We start from the raw sequence: 14,163 nt of genomic DNA, 5'->3' as shown, positions 1-14,163 counted from the left end.
CAAAAAAAATAAATTTGAAACCCTTGAGTGAGAGATCAAAGCTATCCTGCTTCAAGCAGTAGTTCTTACCCCTTATTCCACCAAAGATGACAACAGATCTCCACACAAAGCCTTAGCAGCCAACATCAAAAGTTCAAAGCAGAAGCCACAGGCACAAGTCCATACCACAAAGCAGAATATATCCAAAAATTCAAACTATTCTCACAACCTGCAGCGATCATGCCCATTGATAAACATCTAAAAAATGCCTTTTTACTGAAACTACTAATGATTTTTGCATAGCTTCTCCAAATCATCATCTTTCCCAATGCCATTACTATTGATGAATATTTTGAGGGCGTTGGCCATTTCAGCTCCAATGAGTTTTTAAAAAAAAATCTAAGGAAGAGGGTCACCAGGCATCTGCCCTTGGAAATTCACAATTCTTAAGTTCATCATCAAACATTTCCATGAGATGTATTTCAGACATTGTACATATATATCATACAAATCCCATTTCCAGAAAAGTTGGGATATTTTCCAAAATGCAATAAAAACAAAAATCTGTAATATGTTAATTCACATGAACCTTTATTTAACTGACAAAAGTACAAAGAAAAGTTTTTCAATAGTTTTACTGACCAACTTAATTGAATTTTGTAAATATACACAAATTTAGAATTTGATGGCTGCAACACACTCAACAGAAGTTGGGACAGAATTAAAATAAGATTGAAAAGTGCACAGAATATTCAAGTAATACCAGTTTGGAAGACTCCACATTAAGTAGGCTAATTGATAGGTGAGGTATCATGACTGGGTATAAAAGTAGCACCCATCAAAGGTTCTGTCTTTGCAAGCAAGGGTGGGTTGTGGCTCAACCCTTTGTGCTAAAATTCATGAGAGAATTGTTAGTCAATTCAAAAGAAACATTTCTCAATGCAAAATTGCAGAGAATTTAGGTCTTTCAACATCTACAGTACATAATATTGTTAAAAGATTCAGAGAATTCAGAGACATCTCAGCGTGTAAAGGGCAAGGTCGGAAACCACTGTTGAATGCGCGTGAGCGTCGAGCCCTCAGGCGGCACTGCCTAAGAAACCGTCATGCTACTGTGACAATTAGAGCCACCTGGGCTCGGGAGTACTTCAGAAAACCATTGTCACTTAACACAGTCCGTCGCTGCATCCAGAAATGCACCTTGAAACTGAATTACGCAAGGAGGAAGCCATACATCAACTCTATGCAGAAATGCCGGCGAGTTCTCTGAGCCTGAGCTCATCTCAGATGGACTGAAAGACTGTGGAACCGTGTGCTGTGGTCAGATGAGTCCACATTTCAGCTAGTTTTCGGAAAAAACGGGCGTCGAGTTCTCCATGCCAAAGATGAAAACGACCATCCTGATTGTTATCAGCGAAAGGTGCAAAAGCCAGCATCTGTGATGGTATGGGGGTGCATCAGTGCCCACGGCATGGGTGAGTTGCATGTATGTGAAGGTACCATTGACTCTGAGGCGTATATTAGGATTTTAGAGAGACATATGTTGCCATCAAGGCGACGTCTCTTCCAGGGACATCCATGTTTATTTCAGCAGGACAATGCCAGACCACATTCTGCACGGGCTACAACAGTGTGGCTTTGTAGACACAGAGTGTGTGTGCTTGACTGGCCTGCTGCCAGTCCAGATCTATCTCCTATTGAAAATGTATGGCGTATCATGAAGAGGAGAATCAGACAACGGAGACCACGGGCTGTTGAGCAGCTGAAATCTTGTATCAAGCAAGAATGGACAAGATTTCCAATTGCAAATCTACTACAGTTAGTATCCTCAGTTCCTAAACGATTAAAAAGTGTTATTAAAAGGAAAGGTGATGTAACACAATGGTAAACATGCCTCTGTCCCAACTTTTGTTCAGTGTGTTGCAGCCATCAAATTCTAAATTTGTATATATTTACAAAATACAATTAAGTTGGTCAGTAAAACTATTGAAAATCTTTTCTTTGTAATTTTGTCAGTTAAATAAAGGTTCACGTGAAATAACATATCACAGATTTTTGTCTTTATTGCATTTTGGAAAATATCTCAACTTTTCTGGAAATGGGGTTTGTATAATCATATATATCACAAATCTCCGCGAAGTATTTATCTGAGGTATACACTTATAGAAAAGAGTGGAAAGAAAAAACAAGCAAAAGGAAAGAACAATGTACAAGTAGGGAGTGGTCTCTTTTTTTTACAACATATTCATTGATTTGTGAGAATAAAATCAGGCCTATGTAGTTAAACCATTTTTCCCAATATGTATCAAATTGTTCCAGCTTATGATTATCAGATGCTGTTATCTCCTCCATTTTGTAAACGTCCATTGTAATTTCCATCCATGTATTTAAAGTTGGGCTCTCCTGTGATAACCATTTCCTTGTAAGAGTCTTTTTACCAGCCACCAACAGTATATTCATTAAATATTTATTTCTTTTCAACCATTCTTGAGGTATATATCCAAAATACATGGTCTTACTCTCCAAGGGTATTTCACAATTAAAGATGTCTTGTAGGGCATTGTGTATCCCCCTCCAATAGTTCTTGATAACAGGGCAGTCCCAAAAAATATGATAATGATTTGCATTTTGATTTCCACAATTTCTCCAGCAAACAGGGAGGTTACTATAATGATGCGATTTCTGAGAGGGTGTAATAAAATATCTTATCAAGTTTTTCCATCCCAACCCTCCATTTCTGTGAACTGGTACACTTCCATTGATACCTCCATATTGTTGTCCATTCTTCCTCTGATATAATTAGCCTTCCTTCTCCCATTTTGTTTTAATGTATGAAGTCAAAATGTGTTTTAAGATTTGACAACCCCTTATACATGCTTGAAATGATTCTACTACCATTATCAGAATTAAATGCTTTTCTAAATAGCTCTATCAAGCATGTACTTGCCTTGGTTACTTTTTTAAGCGTCTTATTAACATATTGTCGCATCTGTAAATACCAATAAAAGTCTTGTTTTTTTAATAAGTGTTTCCCTTTAAGTACTTCAAAACTGAACAGTGTTCCTTCTTTCATTATGTTGCAAAGAACTGTTATTCCTTTAGCTGTCCAGTCTTTAAATCTAGCATTCAATTTATTTGGTGTAAAATCAGAGTCATATGCATACCATTTAAGAATTGCAATATCTCCCTCTAGATTATATTCTTTTATAGTAGTTTTCCATATTTTAAGAGTCAATTTTACTCATGGGTTATCAATAGTATGTATGTACCTTTCAGCCAAAATTGCTCATATGGGGATGGGAAGTACCCGCTCCTCAAAGTTTTTCCATTGAGTGTCACATGATGGGTTGCACCAACGTATCACAGCTCTCAACTGTGCTGCAAAATAATAATCTCTAAGAGAAGGTAGGCCTCATCCCCCCTTTTCCTTTGCTAATTGCAAAGTTTTAAGATGAACTCTAAGCCTTTTACCCTGCCAAATATATTTTGATAACATCTTGTTTCATTCATTGAATTGATTTTGATTAATCTCTATTGGTAGGGTCTGAAATAGATATAACTGTCTGGGCAGTATATTCATTTTAATAGACTCAATCTTGAACTGAGACTGAAAAAAGAAATCAGGTTCCATCTTGCCACATCTTCCTTAATTTTTTTTATATAAAGGCTGATAATTACATTCTGATAAATTTGCCAAATCTTTTGGCATAATGATGCCCAAATATTTGAAAGACACTGTGTGCCATGCCCAGGGGTATCTACTTTCAATTTCTCTTGGTGGGTTATAGTAATATGAAAGTAATTGGGTTTTACCTATGTTGATCTTGTATCCTGATAATTGACCATATTGTTCAAAGGATTGCATCAATTTAGGTAAAGACTACGTTGGTTGCCCTAGATCAGGGGTCAGCAACCTTTACCACTGAAAGAGCCACTTGGACCCGTTTCCCACAGAAAAGAAAACACTGGGAGCCGCAAAACCCGTTTGACATTTAAAATGAAATAACACTGCATACAACGTTTTTTTTTGCCTTTATGCTATGTATAAACAAACTATAATGTGTTGCATTTATGAAATTGATGAACTCCTGCAGAGAAAACGAAATTACATTTCTGCATGCAACAAAAACATTTTGAACTCCGAAAAAAAGACGTTGGGTTGAAAGTTACTTTATATATTCAATATTCAATGTCTATTTGAGTCCTTCTTGTATTTATGAAAAACGCCGAACTTAAATTTTCCGCCAGCAGCAAACCAAAAATAACGTCAGCCAGCTGTCATCCTGAAAAATGAAAGGACTATTTCACTGAACAATGAAAAAATATGAATATAAGTAAAATAATAGGCAATTAAAATATTTATCATACTTGGTTAATGGGATTTCTGCTCCTGGACCTCAGCGCACAGCGTCTGCACATCAGGGCTGTATGATGTCACCTTCATCTTTACACAGGATCGCAAGCTGTCATCTGTGAGGTTTTCAATATCACTCCATTTGTGTTTCTGAGCAAGAACGGCCTTCTGACGGGCAACATCTTCAAGGTCTGCTGTCAAGCGTCTAAACTTGGACACCCATATGTCTTTGTCGGCTATGTCGGCCAGTTCCATCTCAAGATCAGGTTGACTCACACCTGCCAATGCAGTCGTATTCAGTAGGGAAGGATCGATGCTTAAGGGAGTGACCGGGAAGGATAATGTGTTTTTTTCCTCTCTGAACTCACAGAAGCGTTTCCCAAACGATGTTTGCATTGCGATGATTGCAGAATGTAAATACTCCGAAATTATCATGTCGTGACCTTGTTTGAACTCTCTCAAATTGGGGAAGTGAGACAAAGTGCCTTTCTGTAAATCTCTGGCAAGCACTGTCAACTTGCGCTCGAATGCCAAAACATCCTCCAACATGTGCAGGGCTGTACGTCCTTTCCCCTGAAGAGCTGTGTTCAGCGTGTTCAGGTGCGCTGTCATGTCTACCATGAAGTGTAGCTTTTCCAGCCACTCTGGCTGTTCCAGCTCAGGAAAGGTGAGCCCTTTGCTGCCCAGGAAAGTTTTCACTTCTTCCAGACACGCGACAAAGCGTTTCAGCACCTTCCGTCTGGACAGCCAGCGATAAAAACACGTTGTAGCGGTGTCAGTAAACTGCAGTCAAAGATAGCTTTATTCGAACTAAACAGCCTTGCTTTTAAGCCTCCCTCAACCCAGCCCCCCATGGACGCAGATGCTGCAAAAGACGCGTACTCACAAACCCCCGTAGGCTATCTCCCTTAGCCGGAATGCTGGCTAATTGTGAGCCGTTTCGGATGTGGCAGGAAATGTGTCGCTACACTTAGGTTGTACAAGATCACCATAATTACATTTCAAAAGCTAACAAACTAACATAAAATACATTTTAATTAAATACTGACCAATTATTTCCCAAAGCCACAGGGAGCCGCAGCACAGAGGTGAAAGAGCCACAAATGGCTCGGGAGCCGCAGGTTGCCGACCCCCGCCCTAGATAGATCAAAATGTCATCCCCATAACAAGCCAATTTATGCTCTGTCCCTTTAATAGTAATTCCCCTGATATCTTCATTTTGTCTAATGTACTGAGCTAATGGTTCCAGTTATAACACGAAGAGTAGCGGTGACCATGCACAACCCTGTCTCGTGCCCCTTTCTAGGGTAAGACTATTTGATAAATATCCATTGATTTTAATCCTAGCAGTAGGATTGTCATACAGTGTCTGTATAGTTCTAATAATTGTGTCTTGGAAACCAAATCTATGTAAAACTCTGTAAAGAAAATTCCAATTAACCAAATCAAATGCTTTTTCAGCGTCCACACTTATCACTATTGTTTGGATTTTATTTTTTTGTATATGATCCATAATGTGAAGTGTCCTTCGTATATTGTCTTGTGCTTGGCGTTGTCGTATAAAACCTGTCTGATCGTTACATATCAGTATGGGTAGAAACTCCTCTAATCATTTGACCATGATGGAGGTAAATAATCTATCATCTACATTAAGAATGGATATTGGGGAAATTCACAATTCTTCAACAGCTGCCCTCCATTATGGCAACCTGATCAAGGATTAGGAACTAAAATTGTGAGAAATTACCATTGTGAACCTTTGGTATTATATGTCAATGTTACAAAATTACCCTCACATCATACTCATTCTACTCCCACACAACATAGCTAAGTTATTGCCTGGTGTTTTTCTTCTGTGGTGTAAGGACCATTGTCTACACCCAACCAGAAGCCAAGATGCCAAATGATTTTGATACAAGTGCTGGCTCATTGATCTCAGTCACAAAGTAATTCAACTGCAGGCATCTGACATCTGGCTTTTTGTGCATTGATTAACATAGTCCATTGTCTTACCTTTTGCTGATGAATGTGAGACCATGTCAGTTTACAAACCATATTTTTAAGCAGCCAGTCTCCTACTGTGAGCCCACGCTCTGCAGACAGGACTGTTTGTTTACATAGCTGCCTTTTTTAATTTAAAAACTGATTACCGCTTGTCATTTGCATTCCAACAGGTTTGGAAGACTGGCTCTCACTTCTATATAATTCTGACTGTGCTGTCTTTACGACAGTTATTTAGTTTATAATATTTTCGCTTAGTAATTCATTCAATAGTATTTTCTAGTTAGAATTAGAAGTGTTTAAAGTGTATTCATTGCATGTAAAATATATCGGCATGCGATGACGTCACATCCGGTTTCGCCGCGTCTTGTGGGAAAACACCGGTTTGAAATTAGCGCGAGGGTGGGGGCTTTCCACGAGGCTCACCTGAGCACAAGCAGTTTTGCAGGCATGAGAAATCACAGTGAGAGCAACGCTGTAAGTTAATAGATAATCGATATATTGAACTAAGATATTAATAGTGATCCTGTTAGAGGTAACGTCGGTAGATAATGTTTATGCTTTCGTTAGTTAAAGAGTCGCGGATAGTTTGCATGGAAGTGTATTTAAAGTAGTCAATGGAGCAGGTAAACTCTCCCTGTATACTGCACCTTAGTGTAATGTAGTTATAGTCACCTTTGCAAGTATTTACACTTGAAATGTGATATTAAGGAAGGAACAAATACTGTATCAATCTTGTATTGTTTTATCAACAGTTTTCACCATATGTTAATGTGAAGAGTGAACAGTAAATGGTTAATCTTACTGCGATCTGGTTCTTATTAACTGTGGTTTATCCGGACGTTAAATTCGGCGTTTCGTTACACCCGAAGGAGAACGTGACAGTGAAAAAGCGGCATTATCAGGTGTTTCAAGTGCTGCAATGTCAGCTCAATCCAGCATCAAGTCGACGCCGCCCAGCGACAAGGGCAGTAAACCGACATCAAGTAAGCCCACCCAGGCGTTATCAGGTGTTCCAAGTGCTGCAATGTCAGCTCGATCCGGGATCAAGTCGATGGCGCCCAGCGACAAGGGCAGTAGAACGACATCAAGTAAGTCCGCACAGGCAAGAGCCAAGGCAGAAGCCGCCAAGGTGCGACTGCATTACGCCAAACAAGAAGCAGTTTTGAAAATTAAACTGGCTGCCAGAGAAGCCGAAAGGGCCGCCAGAAAGGCAGAAGCCGCCAAGGTGCTACTGCGTTACGCCAGACAAGAAGCAGTTTGGAAAATGAAACTGACCACCAGAGAAGCCGAAATCCAGAAAGAAAAGGCTGCCAGACAAAGAGAAGAGGCCGCCAGAGAAGCCGAAATCCAGTTGGAAATGACAAAAATATCGACAGAGTTGCATGTGCTGCAGCTAGAAGGAGAAAGAGAAGCTGCCAGGGTGGAAGCAAAGTACATAGAACAAGCTGAAGGGTCGCGTGATCTGACCGCAGCAAGATCTACTTTAGAAAGGACCAGACTGGAACGCACAAGCGACTATGTACAATCTCAAATAGACAGGCAGGCTCGTCTCCCCTCTCCATACGTATTCGATAACTTCCCCAGCTACGAGGAACCTCAGAGAGTCACGGTTGCATCACATCCATACGAGGAAGGAAATTTACCCTCACGGCTCCGTGATGAAGTCAAGAATGAAAGAACCGACAACGCTCCTTCACCCCCACAACAGGACGGCGGGGAGGGAGAGGTTCACTCCAGGACAACAATTGTCAGCTCGAACTGTACAGAAGTTTGCGGTCAAACTCAGTCAAGCCGTTCTTGTTCCGAGATCTGCCTCACTGAGGTGTACCCTAAAGAAGCACAACAAGACATTACCAAGCGTAAAGTAACCGACGAGACGCTAGGTCAGTCAGTTTTCGTTCAAACCGAGCACGGAAACAAACTTGCACAATCAGCTCAAGATACCATTTCTTTAAAACCCAAAGACACCAAGGTCTTCAGAGATGAAGCAAATAATGGGGTTGCCCCATTGCCAATCAGAGAACCACGCCAGTGCTCACCAGATAACAAAGAGCAGGCAGTCAAACGGTTCACGTCCTTACGGAAAACCTGGAAAAGGAAACCTGAGATACAGCAACGCACCCGATTGGCCCACGAGGTACTGTGCACCCTAATGGCAGAGGTCACAGCCATTATAAACGCACAATCATTCCTACCTGTGTCTTCTGACCCAGAAAACCCCTTTATACTTTCGCCATCAACGCTCCTTACGCAGAAGGCAGGAGCACCTCCTCCACCAGGAGACTTCTCAGACAAGGATTTGTACACAAAGCAATGGAGACAAGTCCAGGCTCTGGCAAATCAGTTCTGGCCTCGCTGGAGACAAAAATATCTACCTTTGTTGCAACAGAGACAAAAGTGGACAGAACCCCGAAGGAATCTTCAAGTTGAAGACTTAGTCCTGCTCAGGGACAAGCAAGCCGCTCGCAACAGCTGGCCAACGGCCAGAATCACTGCTACATTCCCTAGCGGGGATGGACATGTCAGGAAGATCGAATTGAAGACTACCGACCAAGGCGATGTGAAAATTTACCAAGGGCCAGTTACAGAAGTTATTCTACTTCTACCCAATGACTGATTAAGAGACTAAGTTTTGTACTCTGCTCATTGTGACCTTACGAAGGTCAAGCGGGGAGTGTGCTGTCTTTACGACAGTTATTTAGTTTATAATATTTTCGCTTAGTAATTCATTCAATAGTATTTTCTAGTTAGAATTAGAAGTGTTTAAAGTGTATTCATTGCATGTAAAATATATCGGCATGCGATGACGTCACATCCGGTTTCGCCGCGTCTTGTGGGAAAACACCGGTTTGAAATTAGCGCGAGGGTGGGGGCTTTCCACGAGGCTCACCTGAGCACAAGCAGTTTTGCAGGCATGAGAAATCACAGTGAGAGCAACGCTGTAAGTTAATAGATAATCGATATATTGAACTAAGATATTAATAGTGATCCTGTTAGAGGTAACGTCGGTAGATAATGTTTATGCTTTCGTTAGTTAAAGAGTCGCGGATAGTTTGCATGGAAGTGTATTTAAAGTAGTCAATGGAGCAGGTAAACTCTCCCTGTATACTGCACCTTAGTGTAATGTAGTTATAGTCACCTTTGCAAGTATTTACACTTGAAATGTGATATTAAGGAAGGAACAAATACTGTATCAATCTTGTATTGTTTTATCAACAGTTTTCACCATATGTTAATGTGAAGAGTGAACAGTAAATGGTTAATCTTACTGCGATCTGGTTCTTATTAACTGTGGTTTATCCGGACGTTAAATTCGGCGTTTCGTTACACCCGAAGGAGAATGTGACACTGACTATCCACATAATTCCATTACTCCTGACTAATCCCTGATATTTAGGATTAACAAGAAGTGCTTTTATAAATGATAATACACCCCACAGACTGGCAGCTACAACACAAAGCATTTGTTCAGCCATCACAACTAACATATTAAAATGCATGCTTGGTATTTAGAGGAACAGATGTACAAACTCAGATTTTATATAGATGTGGCAACTTAAACTCAGTGCCATATTGCAATTGGTTAAAATTATCTGGATAAACAACAGCGAAGATTTTCAATGCATCTTCAACAAGTTGTCATCCAGTTGTCAAGTACCTAATGAACATCAAATCAGATCTTGTATGAAAGAATATCAGAAAATATTGCAGTAAGACGAGGTCAGCTAACCTTTCGAGCCTGGCCCACCATTCAATATGATCATGACTCTCTTTTTTCTGTGCCAGTACCACATCACCCTTAATTCCCTAATCTTTCAAACAGTTATCTACCCCTTCTTCAAATATCTGGACTGATTCAGCCTCCACAACCTGTGGGGTAGAGAATTCCAGAGATTAACTGCTCTCAGAAAAGTTTTATGCCATATGTGTCTGCTAACACCCTCACTAGTGGAAGCATCTCAACATCTACCCTGTATTATTTGAAGTTTAAAAGAGCAACTGGCAATATTATTCTACATTTCAATAAAAACAGCCTTCATTCTTTTAAACTAAAAATAATACAGCTCTAACTTCAAATACAGCCACCTTCATATATAGGCCAACTCTCTTACCAGAGTAATTAACTGACACAATCTCTTCAATACAGCCTCCAATTACAGTATAGTTTCTTAAATAGGGTGACTAAAATTGCACAGTACTCCTGGTGTGGCCTCACCAGTGCCATGGATTCTTGCTGTCTATCTCTAAACTCCATGCCCTTTGTAATAAATGCCAATATGCCATCTGCCTTCTCAAGTACTTGCTACAGCTGCACACTAACCTGCTGTGTTTTATGTACAAGAGCACCGGGATCCTTCTGTACTCCACTCATTTGCAATCTCTTCCATTTAGATCTACCTTTTGATTCCTCTAATCAAGATCTCATACCTTCCCACATTAAACTCCATTTGCCAAGTTTCCAGCCATTCACTCAACTTATCTATATGCGGTGGCAGAGTCCAAATATCCTTATCCAGCACAACATCCCACCTATTCTACAGAGGGACCTGGAAATGCAAATCCATAGTTTCTTGAATGTGGTATCACAGGCAGACAGAGTTGGAAAGATAACTTCTGGCACATTGGCTTTCAAAAATTAAAGTACTGAGTAGAGGAGTTGGGATGTTAAACTGAAGTTGTCTCAGACGTTGTTGAGGCCTAATTTGGAGTATTGTGCACAATTCTGGTTACCTACCTACAGGAAAGATATACAGTGCCTATAAAAAGTATTCACTCCCCTTGGAAGTTCTTACGTTTTATTGTTTTACACCATTGAATCACAATGGATTTAATTTGGCTTTTTTGAAACTGATCAACAGAAAAGACTCTTCCGTGTCAAAGTGAACACAAATTTCTACAATTAGGCTAAATTTATTACAATTATTAAACACAAAATAATCAATTGCACAAGTCCCTTAATCAGTATTTAGTAGATGCACCTTGGGCAGCAATTACAGCCTTGAGTCTCTATCAGCTTTGCACATATGGACACCGCAATTTTTCCCCTTTCTTCTTTACAAAACTGCTCAAGCTCTGTCAGATTGCATGGGCATTGTGAGTGAACAGCCCTTTTCAAGTCCAGCCACAAATTCTCAATTGGATTAAGGTCTGGACTCTGACTTGGCTTCTCCAGAACATTAACTTTGTTGTGTTTAAGGCATTCCTGTGTAGCATTGCATTATGCTTGGAGTCATTGTCTCGTTGGAAAATAAATCTTCTCTCAAGTCGTAGGTCTCTTGCAGACTGCATCAGGTTTTCCTCCAGGATTTCCCTGTATTCTGCTGCACTCATTTGATCCTCTATCTTCACAAGCCTTCCAGGGCCTGTGGCCGTGAAGCATCCCCACAACACGATGCAGACACTACCGTGCTTCATGGTAGGGATAGTGTGTTTTTGACGTGTAGTGTTTGGCTTGCGTCAAACTTAGCATTTAGTCTGATGGCTAAAAAATCTCAATTTTGGTTTCATCAGACCACAGAACCTTCTTCCTGCTGACTTCAGAGTCTCCCACATGCCTTCTGGCAAACTCTAGCCAAGATTTCATGTGAGTTTTTTTTCCAACAAGATCAAAAACTAAGATCGCCTGAAGCTGTTCTTCTTGCATTTTATTCTGACAGGAATATACAAACTCTACCCTCTCAATTTTTCACTTTTGAAAGCCTCCCACTTAGCAAGCACATCTTTGCCAGAAAACCTGTCCCAATTTACACTTGCCAGGCCCTTTCTCAAAATCAGCCTTTCTCTAATTTTGAATCGATCTCAACCTGAGGACCAGACAAATACTTCTTCATAATTAAAACTAATGGCATTATGATCACTAGATATAAGGTGTTCCCCGACACAAACTTCAGTCACCTGCTCTCTCATTCTCTAATAGGATATCCAGTAATGCACCCTCACTAGGCAAGACCTCTATGTAATGATTAAGGAAACTTTCTTGAACAGATCTGACAAACTATGCCATCCAGCCTTTTTACAGTAGCAGAGTCCCAGTCAATATGTGAAAAGCTAATAATCACCTATTATCACAACTTTGTCTCTTGCAACTGTGATCTCTCTACAAATTTCAAGATTCATGACTGTTTAATGTCATTTCCAGTACACAAGTATGCAGGACAAAGTACTTGTTACTCCAGAGCTGGTACAGGGCAAAAGGAAACATAATAAGATAAAGAACAATTATAAAAAACACAATAAATAAGTACATAAGATAGCTTATATATATAGGTTGATAGTATGTACATCAAGTGACATATGAGTGTCTGTACATAAGGTGACCGACAGAAAATGATATGGTGATGTGGGGTGTTGGGGAGGGGTTTAGTGGATAGAGTTGTTATTCAGCTTTACTGCTTGGAGAAAATGGCTGCTTTTGAGCCTGGAGGTCCTGGTATGGATGCTACGTAGCCTTTCTGATGAGTATGGGATAAAAAGTCCATGAGCAGGGTGGATGGATCCTTCATGATGTTACCTGCCCTTTTCCAGCACCTTTTTGTATATACGTCCTTGAAGGTGGGTGAAGCATTGGGCAGTTTTGACTACCTGTTGTAGAGCCTTCCTGTCCTGTCCTTTGCAGTACAGTTTCTGGGCCATGCAATGACGCAGCTCTCCACTGTGCATCTGTAGAAGGGCATGAGTAGGAGCGAGTTTGCTCTTCTACTGACTAGTGGGTGATCTACAATATACTGTAATCCCATTAACATGGTCCCCTCTTTCTTACTCCTTAGTTCCACCCCTACAGCCTCAGTAGACAAATTGTCCAATCTGTCTTGAGCAAAATTGGGCCATTCAGCCCATCAAGTGTGCTCTGCCATCCCATGATGGTTGATCTTTTTTTTAATTGAGATACAGCATGGAATAGGCCCTTCAAGCCACATTGCCCAGCAATCCCTGGATTTGATCCTAGTTTAATTAAGGGGCAATTTATACTGAAGGAGCAGAAGCCAGAAACTTGTGTATTTGCTTCCATAGATGCTGCTTGATTTGCTGAGTTCCTCCAGCATTTTTGTACGTATTATTTAAGGTTTTCAGCATCTGTAGAATCTCGTGTCAAAATCAATACCTGCTATCTTCAAGGCAACAAAAATTCAAACACGCCATTTCACTGCAGACAACAAAGTCTGGCATTTTTGTTGCTTTTTTCAATGTTTCTGGATGCCCTTGAGTACTCTGGAGATGTAACTAACTGTAGTGGAAGGACGGTTGCAGCCAATTAGGACTCAGCATGGTGCCACATAAAAAAGAATGTGATAATGACCAAAGTTGGTGCTTTAGTAATGTTGGTCAATGAGAAAATACTGGCCACCGTATCAGGGCAGATCTTCAAATATTATCATGTTATCATTTTTCAATCACCCAGCCAGACAGGAAGGGCTTTAATTCCCTCAAAGACACAGAGCAGGTAGATCAGCTCAGGGAGGATGCCATCAGTGGTCTCAAGAGCATGGACAGAACCACGCTCCCTGGCAAGTTGAAGCTCTGATGTATGCAATTCGGGCTCCTTCCATGCCTCATATGGCCACTAACCCTGTATGAAGTTCCAATCTCGAAGGTGGAAAAGCTGGAGAGACTGATCAGCTCATATGTAAAGAGTGGCTTGGTCTTCCCAGGGGCCTCAGCAGCATAGGGCTCTATGGCAAAGGAGTCCTAGAGCTACCTATTTCCAGTCTTTCAGAGGAGTACAAGTGCACCAAAGTAAGACCGGAGATGACGTTGACAGAGGCAAGTAATCCATTTGTAGCACAAGCTGCCCTCATGCTGGATACTGGGAGGAAATGGACTCCATC

The 14,163-nt window shown here is 40.6% G+C and overlaps 2 protein-coding genes across 4 annotated transcripts in view; one reads left to right on the top strand and one right to left on the bottom strand.

The window, feature by feature from the left end:
- Window positions 1-14,163, bottom strand: part of LOC132378840 (casein kinase I-like) — a 240,123-nt gene that overhangs the window by 126,211 nt on the left and 99,749 nt on the right. The window lies entirely within an intron of this gene.
- On the top strand, window positions 6,547-9,570 carry LOC132378839 (uncharacterized). The gene is made up of 2 exons (XM_059946090.1): window positions 6,547-6,811; window positions 7,090-9,570. Exon 2 carries the CDS (start codon window positions 7,257-7,259, stop codon window positions 8,952-8,954), a length of 1,698 nt encoding a protein of 565 aa, XP_059802073.1. The 5' UTR covers window positions 6,547-6,811; window positions 7,090-7,256; the 3' UTR covers window positions 8,955-9,570.

Source organism: Hypanus sabinus, chromosome 21, assembly GCF_030144855.1.
Source record: "Hypanus sabinus isolate sHypSab1 chromosome 21, sHypSab1.hap1, whole genome shotgun sequence".
NCBI classification, from domain to species: domain Eukaryota; kingdom Metazoa; phylum Chordata; class Chondrichthyes; order Myliobatiformes; family Dasyatidae; genus Hypanus; species Hypanus sabinus.
Note: the sequence above shows the minus strand (reverse complement) of the source record. Positions and strands in the feature narration are given on the sequence as shown.